This window comes from Giraffa tippelskirchi, chromosome 1 (genome assembly GCF_054371585.1).
Source record: "Giraffa tippelskirchi isolate mGirTip1 chromosome 1, T2T-mGirTip1v1.2.pri, whole genome shotgun sequence".
Lineage (NCBI taxonomy): Eukaryota > Metazoa > Chordata > Mammalia > Artiodactyla > Giraffidae > Giraffa > Giraffa tippelskirchi.
The window spans coordinates 53,778,023-53,792,028 of NC_137275.1; the positions used below are offsets into that span (position 1 = coordinate 53,778,023).

The 14,006-nt window shown below is 40.7% G+C and overlaps 1 protein-coding gene across 4 annotated transcripts in view; it reads left to right on the forward strand.

The window, feature by feature from the left end:
• The first annotated feature begins 2,704 nt into the window (after positions 1–2,704).
• UGDH (UDP-glucose 6-dehydrogenase) overlaps positions 2,705–14,006 on the forward strand; it is a 34,735-nt gene continuing 23,433 nt past the window's right edge. For 2 of the 4 annotated variants that reach the window (XM_081592484.1, XM_081592464.1), the window contains exons 1-2: positions 2,705–2,992; positions 10,293–10,461. In XM_081592484.1, coding sequence (XP_081448610.1) covers positions 10,300–10,461 — 162 coding nt within the window. In that variant the 5' untranslated portion in view covers positions 2,705–2,992; positions 10,293–10,299. The remainder of the gene's footprint in view (positions 2,993–10,292; positions 10,462–14,006) is intronic. The other 2 variants (XM_081592493.1, XM_081592474.1) reach the window with 1 other exon arrangement.

The following is a 14,006-nucleotide window of genomic DNA, read 5'->3' on the forward strand; positions in this document are numbered from 1 at the left end:
AATAGCTCAACTGGAATTCCATCACCTCCACTTGCTTTGTTCATAGTGATGCTTTCTAAGGCCCACTTGACTTCACATTCCAGGATGTCTGGCTCTAGGTGAGTGATCACACCATCGTGATTATCTGGGTCGTGAAGATCTTTTTTTTTTTTGTACAGTTCTTCTATGTATTCTTGCCACCTCTTCTTAATATCTTCTGCTTCTGTTAGGTCCATATCATTTCTGTCCTTTATCGAGCCTATCTTTGCATGAAATATTCCTTTGGTATCTCTAATTTTTTTGAAGCAAAGTGAATAATAGGTAGAAAAATGTTGAATTCAAAATAAAGGGAATAGAATAGTGGTTTTTTTATTAGAAAGCCGACTGTAACAGTAAACAAATCTATGTATACACCAAGTTAAAAAAAAACCTCTGGGACTTACTTGGTGGTCTAGTGGTTAAGACTCTGTGCTCCCAGTGCAGAAGGTGTGGGTTCGATCCCTTGTCTGGGAACTACAATACCACATGCAGTGTAGTGTGTCATGGCCAAAAGACCAAAAAAAAAAAAAGATTCCTCTATTAAGTGCGTTGAAATTACTTGTTCATTTGTCTCCCCCACAAGCCTGTGAATTTTGGAAGAAAGAACTGGATTTTGATCTATCTTTGGTCTCTAGGATAATGTCTAACACAATAAGCACTAAATCTTTGCTGAATGAATCAATTTAAGCATATAGAATGTACAACACCTACATATACTATCACATTTTCTAGGATTCACAACAAACAATTCAACAGCTTGTTTCAAGTGCACATCATGCTCATATCAGAATTCTGTCATCTATATGGTATTTTAACGTGCCTTTATACACTTCTAACCACTTTCCAGTCCATCCTAAAGGAGATCAGTCCTGGGTGTTCATTGGAAGGACTGATGTTGAAGTGTAAACTCAAATACTTTGGCCACCTCATGCGAAGAGGTGATGCAAAGAACTGACTCATTGGAAAAGACCCTGATGCTGGGAAGGAGTGGGGGCAGGAGGAGAAGGGGATGACAGAGGATGAGATGGTTGGATGGCATCACCGACTCGATGGACATGGGTTTGGGTAAACTCTGGGAGTTGGTGATGGACAGGGAGGCCTGGAGTGCTGTGATTCATGGGGTCACAAAGAGTCGGACACGACTGAGCGACTGAACTCAACTGAACTGAACCACTTTCCTCAACATGTTTCAGAATCGTCTTTGACTTCAAGTACAGATTATATTACTTGAAGTAATTATTTTTTAAAAAAATTTTTATTAAAGTATAATTGATTTACAATGTCGTGTTAGTTTCAGGTGTACAGCAAAGTGATTCAGTTATATATATATATATATTCTTTTTTCAGATTCTTTTCCATTACAGGTTATTACAAGATATCAAGTAGAGTTTCCTGTGCTATACACTAGATCCTTTTTGGTTATCTTTTTCTTTTTTTGGTCCTGCCCAGCGGTATACCGGTGATTACCCAGCCAGGAATCCAACCAGCACCCTCTGCAGTGGAAGCGCAGGGAGTCTTCACCACAGACCGCCAGGGAAGTCCCTGGTTATCTATTTTACATATAGTTGTGGGTATATGTTAATCCCAAACTCTTAATATGTCCCTCCTTCCCCTTTGGTAACCATAAGTTTGTTTTCTATGTCTGTGAGTCTATTTGTATTTTGTAAAGTTCATTTGTATCATTTTTTAAAAAAAGATTCCACATATAAGACGTGAGATAGTTCTTTGACTTCACTTAGAATGATAATCTCTAGGTCCATCCATGTGATGTAATTCTTAATTTAAACAGAGGAAAGAAAAAGTCATGACTGCTTTTTTTTTTTTCGTTTAAATTTGAGGTTTAAGATGACCTTGGAGTGGGGAAACTGGAATAGAACTGCTCTCATTAAGTGGGCGGCTCCATACGTTAATTTCACTCTTCCTCATACGGGGCACTTAGATCTTGCATGCTCTCTGCTACCTATCGAGCACAGACGTCTCAAATCCCGAACTTGGCAGGAGTATCTGGAAAATCTGCCTAGAGGGCATGGCTGTCTCGCTTCTCTATTCCGGCATCAGGGTGGGGATCACTAACTGGTCCAGTCATGATGGACTCAGCATCCATCTGGAGTGATTCCTTCCCAGAAGCGGCGGGTCTCTGTAAACTGACTAAACCCTGGGACTCGGGCCCGCGGGGTACGAAGGATCCACGAGCCTGGAGGACGTGGGAGTGGAGGAAGCTGCTGGCCACGTCTGATCCACAGGGTCGAGGGGAGCCGGAAGACCAGGCAGGCCCTCTAGGCTGCTGGGGAGACCGGAAAGGGGGCCTGGACCTTCCGGTCCGCTTGGGCCTCAGCCCCAAAGTATGGCTGACCTGGCGCGCACGCGGCACCAGCTCAGCGCTGTCAGTCAGGATGGGGACACAGGGAAGGAACCGGGGGCCAGATGGCATGAGAAGACTTCAGACTACGGGGAAACTAGTACCTGACCTACTCTCTCCCCCGGCTCTAGCAGCTCGGGCCTTGGTGGACCCGCAGCGCACGCAGCTCCGCCCAGCGCGGCTCGCGGCAGGGGCGGGGCCGCTGAGCTGGACGGAGCGGATTTGCTCAGCTTCGGCCGGGGGCGGGGTCCGTCCCCCTCCCAGCCACGACTAGCCACGCCCCCGCATCCCCGCCCCTGGGCCCCGCAGGAAATTGGGGCGGGCCCTGGCCTAGCTTGGCGGGAGGGGGAGCAGGGATGCAACCGAGGGCAGAGTCCCGGAGGGCTTGGCTTCCAGGGAATGAATCCTCCGCCTTCTCGGGTGGAAACCTTTAAATACGGGCTCGGGCCCGGGACTCAGGGTGCGGCGCCTGGCAGTCCGAGAAGGGTGAGCGGTGAGGGAAGATCAGACGGAGCAGGGCGCGAGTGCTGAAGCTGCGGCTGCGCGGCCCAGAGCGAGGAGCTGTCCGAGCCGCGGGGGATAGAAGTGGTTACAGCGCTCGGTGCCTGGAAGTGGGTAAGCGCCTTTCTCGGGCTGGCCCCGCCGCCCAGTGGGGTGCTCCCGGGTCCCGCCGGGATGTGGAAGGAGCCGGGCGGGGTGTGCGCGCTGCTTCCAGTCGCTCCCTGCGCGCGGTCCCAGGCTTCTAGTGTCAGGACTCTCCGTCTCCTCTTCTGGGCTCTGGGCGGGAATCGTCCTTTGGATCTGCTGCCCTGGAAGAGGGTAGGCTTTTAATTAGGCTTTTAATTCAAGACTCGCGAGTCTTCCAACCGCTTCTCTTTTCTGCTTTCTCCCACTTTCCGACTTCAGTGAGATTTCCCTGGCGCCTCTGAAAGCCGAACATCACCAGAGGAAGTGGTCCTTTGCTTAGGGACCCCATTTTGGCCTCAGAATCAAAGTCGTTTGTGTTTAGAATTGCTCACATGGAGTGCTGCTGCTTTTCTCCCTTCCCTGACCGCCCTTCTTAAGAAACTGACAAGAAAACAAACCAGAGAGCCTTTTCGAAGGCGAAGTCCTAAGATATTCTGTCGTGACATCTATATAGCTGTCCTGAAATGCATTGTTGGCTGCCACACCATATAATGGCTTTATTTCATGTTAAGGAAGGCCTTTCTTGAGTGTTTCAGGAGTGCGTGTTTGTGTGAGACCTTGAAAAATTATACCTTCTTATATATAGGAAAATAATTGAGTAAGGTCGAGAATCCTGGTATATAGAAAAGAAGGATTCACTGGTAGGGAATTTTTCAGGGATATACAGAGGAGTAGCTGTTTATTGACTGCCCTCAAAGACACAGCGAGTCTGTGAGTTTCTTCAAATCCCCTAAGAAATGGACAACAGTAGTCCGGTCTGTTCCTTGGTGGGTAGGAGGGTGGTTCTGGAAATGAAAGAGGTTACTGTGTGCTCTGAGATGTGCTTGGTAGTCCCCAGCATCTAGTTTAAGGTAAGGGATAGACAACCCTGATTGAAAGGGTCTCATTTCTTCTCCTGTTGCTGTACTCCTTTAATAGGAAATCTGCACCTAATAAACATACTCCATCTTCTGTAGTTTTTTCCAGAGCTTTACATGAAACACTTTAGATATAAGGTTAACAGTCTTATTCATTGATTAAATATTTTCTCCAGGTCAGGCATTTGTTAGTATTTAATTTCTGAAATGTCTAAGATGATGTGTGAAGTTGATGTGACATCCATTGCCTTAGCTTTATTGTTGTTTAGTCACTAAACTGCATCCGACTTTTTTGCAACCCCATGGACTGTAGCCTGCCAGGCTTCTCTGTCTGTGGCATTTCCCAGGCAAGAATACTGGCGTGGGTTACGATTTCCTTCTCCAGGGGATCTTCCTGACCCAGGGATTGAACCCGCATCTCCTGCACTGGCAGGTGGATTCTTTACCACTTAGCCACCAGGGAAGCCCTTTATATTGGGTAGTTATAGAGTATACTGAAGAGGGGTGGAGATGGAGGGATTATATTCACCTTAGATTGTAATAGGAGGTTCGCTCTTTGTTAGCCAGAGCTTGTAGGTTGAAATATTGATCTGAATTTGTAAAATTTTAAATGAAAATAGTTTTGGAACAGCTTGGATTGCTGTGACTTTCCCAAAACATGGGGTAAAAAGTCATTTCAAACTGACTTATTCGTAAGCAAATATTACTATTTCCTGGACAGCACAATAGAGGATCAGAAGATATATCAAAGTAGAAATTTAAAGTGGTATCAGAAGATATCTGTGTCAGGCAAAGTATATCACTAACACTGTATCAAGCTCCATATTAAAGCTTATTGAAGATTTTGTTGAAACTTCCAAGTGGTAATTTATTGGACTTGCACAGATGGTACATCGGGCTTTTTCAGTAATTTCCCCATTGTCATTTGCGAGCCATATGAAATAGCAACACAGGGGTACCCCAAAACACATGCAGTTCTATAATACAGGCCCACCTGCCATCAACAGTTTGCCCTAGCTGCTTATATGAAAGGCAAGCTGAATATGGCCTGGCAACCAAGGTGGATAGAAGTAACTTTGGGGGCTTCCCTGGTAGCTCTGTTGTAAAGAGTCACCTGCCAATGCAGGGAACGTAGGTTCAATCCCTGGTTCAGGAAGGTCCCATATGCCACAGAGCAACTAAGCTGGTGTGCCACAACCCCTGAGCCAGCGCTCTAGAGCCCAGGAGCTGCAGCTACTGAGCCTGTGTGTCACAAGTGATGAAGCTCATGCGCCTAGACTTTGTGCTATGCAACAAGAGAAACTACTGCAATGAGAAGCCCTTGCACTTCGACAAAGAGTAGTCCCCCGCCCCCACCCCACCAGCTGCCACGACTGGAGCAAGCCTGCAAGCAGCACTGAAGACCCAGCACAGCCATAATCTTTTTTTTTTGAAAAAAGAAGTAACTGAGAAGACATGCTTAAGTTCTACCTTAAGAGAAAGGATGATAAGATTTTGGACAATCTGCAAAAATACTGTGATAAGCCATCTGAGCTAGAAGTATTCAAATAACAGTTTTCATCTCAAAAAGACCCTTAATAAGAGTTACTCATCCAATTAATGTTTATTGAGAGCCTATTCTAGGTGCTTAGGTGAAGAGCAGCAGAGAAATGTTAGCCTGGGACCACCTTATTAAACTCTTGAGCCCAAGAGTTCATCATGTAGATATTCAACCCATGTTTATTGTAAGAATGTTAACAGAACCTGTTCTGGTTGAGATTGAGGGCATAGGCTGCCCTTACAACCTCTTGGCTATGGGTTAAGTGGTAACACCATAAAATCCTCTCATTCAAAAGTCCTTTGAGATTTCACTTTTTAGGTATTCCACATATATTGGTTTTGATTAGAGAGGCCACCTATCCAGTAAGGGTGTTGCTGTGTGTGGTAGTTCTTCAGATTTGTCACCGTTCAGGACTTGACTTTCAGCCTTACAGATCTGGAAGGTTGATTTTTTTCTCCCACAGACTCATGGTTAATGAGGTTTTAGGTGTTAACTTACGATGACTAAGCTCATAAGAGACTGATAGGTATACTAGACTGGAACTTGCTAATACAGTAGGGAAATTTTATTCTGGTGCCTGGAATACTAATGTCTCAAACCCAGGCTATCCCTTTCTAGTATTATAATTCCTGGCAATCTGAACTCATAAGGCAGAGTTGAATCAGAGCCAAGAATTTGGGGGTAATTTGCCATCCAAGCATTGGGAAAGCCTTTTCTTGCTTCACTGTTCTGAACCCAGAACACTTCTGACTTCCAGATTCTGTGTCACTCTTTAGACAGCTCTGAAATAAACGTCATTCTTCTTCTTAATGTCCCTTTTCCAGGCCCCAAGCTGATCATTCCCTCTTCTTTTTCTTCAATGGAGCTTGTTAGGTTTTAGATACATTAAATCCTTTGATTGTTATGGTCACTTTCAGCTGTTTCCTTAAGTTATTAAATTATAGCCTCATGGAATTTTATGGTCATACCTTCCTGAAAAAGGCATTCGAGACCCACTTCCAATTCATTTCCACTCTAGGAGACAATTATTACCTGTTAATACTTTTTTTTTTTGTAATTTTAAACTTTTGGGGGCTTCCCTGGTGGCTCAGTGGTAAAGAATCCACCTGCCCATGCAAGAGACATGGGTTCAGTCCCTGATCCGGGAGGATCCCACATGCTGAGGAGCAACTAACAGTGAATTGACCCTGTGCTCTGGAGCCCGGCAGCTGCAACTGTTGAAGCCCGAGCTCCCTGAACTGGTACTCCAGAGCAAGAGAAGCCACTGCAATGAGAAGTTCATATACCAGAACTACAGAGTAGCCCCCACTCACTGCAACTAGAGAAAAGCCTGAGCAGCAACTAAGACCCAGCACAGCAAAATAAATAAATAAATTATTTTTTAAAAAACAAAACTTTTTGTTTTGTACTGGGGTGTGTGTACTTAGTCACTCAGTCGTGTCCGACTCTTTGTGACCTCATGGACTGTAGCCCACCAGGCTCCTCCATCCATGGGGATTCTTCAGGCAAGAATACTGAAGTGGGTTGCCATGCCCTCCTCCAGAGGATCTTCCCAACCCAAGGATTGAACCCAGGCCTCCCGCATTGCAGGCAGATTCTTTACCATCTGAGCCACCAGGGAAGCCCAAGAATACTGGAGTGGGTAGCCTATCCCTTCTCCAGGGAATCTTCCCGACCCAGGAATTGAACTGGGGTCTCCTGCATTGCAGGTGGATTCTTTACCAGCTGAGCTACCAGGGAAGCTCTGATTAACAATGCTGTGGTAGTTTCAGCAGAATAGCAAAGGGACTCAGTCATACATATACATGTATCCATTCTCCCCCAAACCTCGCTCCCATTCAGGCTGGCGTATAACATTGCCTCTCACTACTTAACATCCACTTTTTTTTTTCTTGTAACTAGGCAGATTGCCTCACTTCTTTGGACTCATTTCTGTATGTAAGTCCTCATCTATTCCCTCCTGTCATATGAAATGCCCTCCCTGCTTATATTTCCTTTCTATATCCTATTCATTCTTTAGGCCAGTCTTAGATTTTACATTTCCCTCGATGTAGGATGCTTTCTTATTTTCATTCCCCTCTGCTTCCTCTGGACTTTAACACTTATTTTGTCATTTAGTTGGTTATACTCCCTTGTATAATTTAACCATGTTATCTGGGTAAGACTAACTCCATTTTATCTTTTAAGTCAGTTTAAAAGTCACCTCAGAGAGACTTGCTTTACCCTAAATAAAATAGTCCATTCCCCACAGTGTTTCTTTTTCAGCTTTTCCTTTATTTCCTTTATGTGGAATTTACCATAACTGCCATTGTTTCCATGCCCTCCTACTAAAATATAACTACCTAAAGGTAGGAACTCTTGTCTGTCATGTTCACTGTTGTATCTATAGTATGTAGAACAATAGTGTCTGATACATAGTGAGGTCTTTAATAAACACTTTTCAGTTGAATTATTCCCTAAATAAATTGTTAAGTAGTTGAGGGTCAGGACCTGTATTATTCTATGGCCAAATTCTCTGCTGTGCCCACACAGTAGACCCTTAAGTTGGGAATGTTAATTTTTCATGAAGGAGAAGAAGGGGATAAGCCTGAAGAAAGTTGAGGCACTTTTTCTGAAACCAGATGCCAAGATTCTTTTACTGTAGAGGAGATAGCAGCAGTGAATGCTGGAGATACATCTTTGGTAAGCCTGCTCCAGGCCCAACTGTCCCTCCCACAGGTGGGAACTTCTCAGAATATTCCTCTCAGCTTTAACCACTTAGCAATTCCAACGTAGTCATATCTCCCCATACATTTTCCTGGTCTATAGGGCACTTGAGGCTGGGAGAGTATTAACAGGCAGAACTGAAAAGTAGAAGGGTGAAGTAATGAAAGATACATGGTTGCCAAAAGTTTATTTTTCTAGGCTCAGTGTTTTTCTTAAGGTGAATCCTGGAATACTAACAAAGGTTGCTTGTGGTAGCAAAGTAGATAAGGATGGGGTAGGTGTGAGGCTTCTGTTTACCTACACAGATTTTTTTTTTTGGCTGCCCCAAGTGACTTGGTGGAATCTTAGTTCCCAGACCAGGGACTGAATCCAGACCACCTACAGTGAAAGTGCTTAACCACAGGACCATTAGGGAACTCCTCAGATTTAATTTTTGATTCATATGAATTATTACCTATTCAAAATAAAAATATGTTTAAAATATTACTTTGTATGCATATTGCTAAGCATATTGCTCTCTTTCAGAAGTCAGTAGATTCCAAATTCTATACATACTTACTGTTTTACTAAAATTCTATTTTAAGTTATTAAAAGGTCATTAGAGAGAATTCCCTGGCGGTCCAGTGGTTAGGACTTTGTGCTTCCCCTACAGGGGGCAGGGGTTTGATCCCTGTTCAGGTAGTTAGGATCCCATAAGCCGCACAGCCAAAAAAAGAAAAAAGGAGTCATTAGAGATCAGACTCTGGGAGTTGATATCTTCTAATCATAACCAAAAGATCAATTTATAAGCCAGATTATTTGTTTATTAGCACAGACCAGGATACTTGTATGGGTTGTCAGGCCATTCATTTCCAGTAGGGAAGCTTACCCAGAGAACTAGTGAAGATTAGAACATTGTTTGATTAGTGCAAATTCATATCAGAGGGAATTAGATCATCTTAATTATGTGCTTTGTGTACCTTTTTTCACTATAGGGATATACTTGCCAGGCATTGTAATTAGATGAGCCTTCCATATTACCTTGTCTGATCCATGCAGGAATACACTAACAGGTTCTTAAACTCTGATTACCATTTTCCTTCTCTTTGGAATCCATGAATGGGTTAGATCAGATGATGTCTGAGATTAGATTTAGTCCTTGGCAAGGACAAAATTTCTAAGAATTTGATCAGTTTGATTATTTTTGTTCTTATTACTGAATAAACTGACATTCTTTTGTATAACTCAGTCCCTTGTTATTTTGATTAGTGTGAATCAGTTCACCTAATCACTTGAAAAGTCATCAAAATCTGCAAAATAGCTTTGCTAACTACATAAATTAGTCTAAGTAGCTAAGTCATGTCCAACTCTTGTGACCCCATTGACTGGCCCGCCAGGCTCCTCTGTCTATGGGATTCTCCCAGCAAGAATACTGGAGTGGGTTGCCATTTCCTTCTCCAGGAGATCTTCCCAGTCCAGGGATCGAACCCAGGTCTCCTGAATTGCAGGCTGATTCTTTACCAACTGAGCTATGAAAGCCCAACTACAGAATTACTTTCCTTTAACTATTTCATAGTTTCTGATTAAAGTTGAAATAGAGTTTAAGATATTTGTCCAGTACCTAAAAAGAATTGCTGAAGCCAAACTGCGCAGGGAATATAATCTCAGAGGTCAATTCTAGGCTTAGAACTAATCTTCATATCTGTCATTTTAGCCTAAACCTGTCATAAAGCTGACCTTTGTACACCAGGATTTAGTTAAACGAGAATCGCACGGGTGTGTTCACCTATGAATTTTCCCTTGGCAATCAAAGTTACGCTACTGTGTTAGAGGGCAAAAGTTTTATTGTGCTGCTTGACTTTCTACATATTAGGTCATTATAATCTTTGTGACACCTTTTCAGTAACAGCAGTTACTATAATTTTTCCCGTGTTTCATGCTGGTACAGCTGAGAACAGGCTAGGTCATCCAATTGGAACATTACTTTTTTTTTTTATCACTGTTTTCATAATTCTTAATGGGTCTGAATGTAGGAAATCTTTCCCTATACCTGTCACCTTGACAGTTTTTATAAAGTGTGATGAATGTGCAATGTTGTTTCTTTAAATTTTCTATTCTCAAGTTAGTCTTACTATTTCTCTTCTAGTACAGCCATGTTTGAAATTAAGAAGATCTGCTGTATCGGTGCAGGCTACGTTGGTGGGCCCACATGTAGTGTCATTGCTCACATGTGCCCTGAAATCAGGGTGACGGTTGTTGATGTCAATGAATCAAGAATCAATGCATGGAACTCTCCTACACTTCCTATTTATGAGGTAAACCATGTTAAACAATGCATTGTTCTTATGCTCTTTGCTTTCTTACTTTTTTTGCTAATTTAATTTGATATAAAATTCTATGACTGTAGCTGATAGAAATAAAATGGAAAAGTCTAAATACATATTATGAACATTATAATTATGTCAGACATGCCCAGGGAAAATGTGTAGAAAAAAGTATACTGAATATTAATAATTGTTGTATTAGTGGAGTGGGATGATGAGTAATTTTCTTATCTATTTTCTAATTTTGTCTGTTAGTATGGCTACTGTATTGTAATAGTGCAATTAAAAAGTGGCATTATGTAAAAATAAAAATAAAAAAAACTGGTTGTTTCTAATATTGATTCATGTAAGTCTATTATATTTTTGGATTATTGTATTTATATCAGATAAATCTTGAATGAATAAATGGTGTCTTTCATGTTCAGTGTTAGTATCACAAATTTGTTTATATTGGAATTTCAGTATTTCTTTAATTTAGAGAACTCATAGTTAGGAAAATGTGTCTCTGTTTTATTAAGTAAGGTTTCATTTTAAAAAGTTTTCGTAGTAAAAAGAGTTCACGATATTATCCTTTTGAAACCCAACAGAGAAGCATTTGAAAATTTTGAGGATAGCATTTTTCTCCAACATCAATATATTCTTTTTTTTTTCAGAAAATTTTTGTTATTTATAAGACTCTTATCAACTGTAGTCTTTAAGCAGTCTTTGGCGGGGGAAATCTCTGTGAGATAAATCTGCCTGCTATTTATAAGTCTATGAATGGAAATCCATGATTTGCTAATACCTAAATCAGACTTAGAATTTTTTTTTAAAGCCCTCTGTGTATGTGGTAGCTTCTGTTTGTGCTTTACCCTTCCTTCCTCTACCGGATGAACTTCCCATAATACTTCTTTAAATACCTCAGTGTGATAGCATTTCTTTCCCTGTTATATAATATTACTACTATTTTGGTTTGCGGGAATTTTTTAAAGCATTTTGGAAAGATAACTTGATTAAGAGTTTAATAATTCTGATATCCATAAAAGGGCTGGAAGTCACCTGAAATCTTGTGAACCATATTTATATCCAGTCATTCAGTTGATTAATAAATTGATTATTACATAATTATTATGCCAGCATAATTTTTCAAACACAAAGTGTAACAGAATGGCTAAAATTATGACTGCCGACAATGCCAAGTGTTGGCAAAGATTTGGGGCAATTGGAATTTTATGCACTGCTGTTGTTTAGTTGCTAAGTTGTGTCAAACTCTCTGTGACCCCATGGACTATAGCTTTCCAGGCTCCTCTGTCCATGGGATTTCTCAAGCAAGAATACTGGAGTAGGTTGCCATTTCCTTCTCGAGGGGATCTTGCCAACCCAGGTATTGAACCCACGTCTCCTGCATTGCAGGCAGATTTTTTACCACTGAGCCACCAAGGAAACCCTTATACACTGCTGATCAGAACATAAATTGGTACAGCCAGTTTGTAAAACTGTTCAGTGGTAATTATTAAAACTGAAAATATGCATAGTCTGACTCAGGAATTCCACTTCAAGGTGTATATGCGACAGAAAAGCATACATATATGCACCAAAAGACAGTATTATTAACAGTGTTATTCATAATAACCCCAAATGGGAAATACCCTACATGTTAATTAGCAATAGAATGGATACATAAATTATAGTATAATTTTATAATAAAATACAATACTACATTGAAAAATCAATGAAACTACTCCTGCATGCAAGCATATGTTTAAATTCTCATAAAAGTAACAAGTCATTGGACACAAGGTAGTCTATACTGTGTATCCCATTTATATAAAGTTCAAATATAGATATGGTAATGTCTGGTGATAGAATTCAGCATGATGGTAGTTTGAGGGGTTGTAGTTACTAGAAGAGGACACACTGCAGGCTCTGATTTAATGTTTTTTGGTTTTGTTTTTTTGACCCAGCCAGGCTTGTAGGATCTCAGTTCCCCAGAGACTGAACCCAGGCCACGGTAGTAAAAACTCAGAATCCTAACCACTAGACCACCAGGGAACGCCCATGTTAATATTCTTGTAATGGATAGTGGTTACACAAGTGTGTTCACTTCTGAAAACTGAGCCCTTTTCTGTGCTAAAGTATATGTACTGTTTAAAACTTTTTTTTACTTCACTAGAATTTTTACTTAAAGATTATCTTGAACTAGAAGAAGTATAAGCTATCTATAATATATTGGATTTAGATATTTTTTCTTGGAGAAAACAAAAACATTAGTTGATCAGAAGGCATGTTCCCTAGTTAGATTCTTATTATTAGTACTGTTTTTAAAAAAATAATTTCGTTTATTTATTTATTGACTGTGCTGGGTCTCTGTTGCTGCCAAGGTTTTTCTCTAGTTGGGAAGAGTGAGGGCTACTCTCTAGTTGGGATGCGTGAGGACTCAGTGGTTGTGGTTCCCAGGCTCTAGAGCACAGGCTCAATAGTTGTGGTGTGCAGGCTTAGTTACTCCACGGCAGGTGGGGTGTTTCCAGACCAGGGTTCGAACCCGTGTTTCTTGCGTTGGCAGGCAGATTCTTTAGCCACCAGGGAAACCCAGTTGTTGTCCAGTTGCTAAGTCATGTCTGACTCTTTGAGACTCCTTGGAAGCCCAGTGCCATTTCTATTATCTGAAATTTGAAACTCTTTTTCCTGAGATGTTAGTGCTTTAAATTAAAGATAGTGTGTTCCACAGATACAGAAAACTTGTGATTATCAAAGGGGAGAGGGAAGGGAGGAGGGGCAAATTAGAGATATAGAATTAACAGATACAAACTATATGAAGTAGATAAGCAACAAAATTATCCTGTATAGCACAGGGAATTATACCCATTATCTTGTAACAACCTATAATGGATTATAATCTACAAAAGTACTGAGTCACTATAATATAGACCTATTTATAACACAATATTATAAATTAACTATACTTAAATAAAAATAAATAACAGCCAAAAACCCAAAATAAAAGTAATAGCCACAAAAGAAGTGAGAGGGTGATCTCAACTTGCCACATTATACTTCTGTTGCTTTTTTGAAAAATTAAAAGTTAAATTCCTCCAAAAAAAAATTGAATGTTCTACATTGATATTGAATCCAGTTGGGATACATACTTAGATAAAAAGAATTAAGATCTAAGATGATTTTTTTCCATATCTTACTTGTTTTTTCTCAATAACCTACCAAAAAAATCAAAAGTCTTTCTTGTTGTTTCACACTTTTGTTTCATAAATTTTTTCTTCTTTAAATCTCTTTAAATAGAATCTAAAAGATTTGAAAGTCTATCTAGCACTGGTGCCAATTAGAAACAACGTTTGAGTTCTTGGAACTCTAACATCCCATATTGGCTTTATTGGCTTTATTTAAAGTTGTAATTATTTGGTCTTCATAGTCTTATTTTTATCTCATTTTTAATATATGTACTCCAGAAAATTAGATGATGATAAGCTAAGCAGCTATTTTAGTTCTGTACTAGTTAGTGTAGCTTGCAAAGAAATGGAGTCTTTCAATAAAACCCAGCTGAC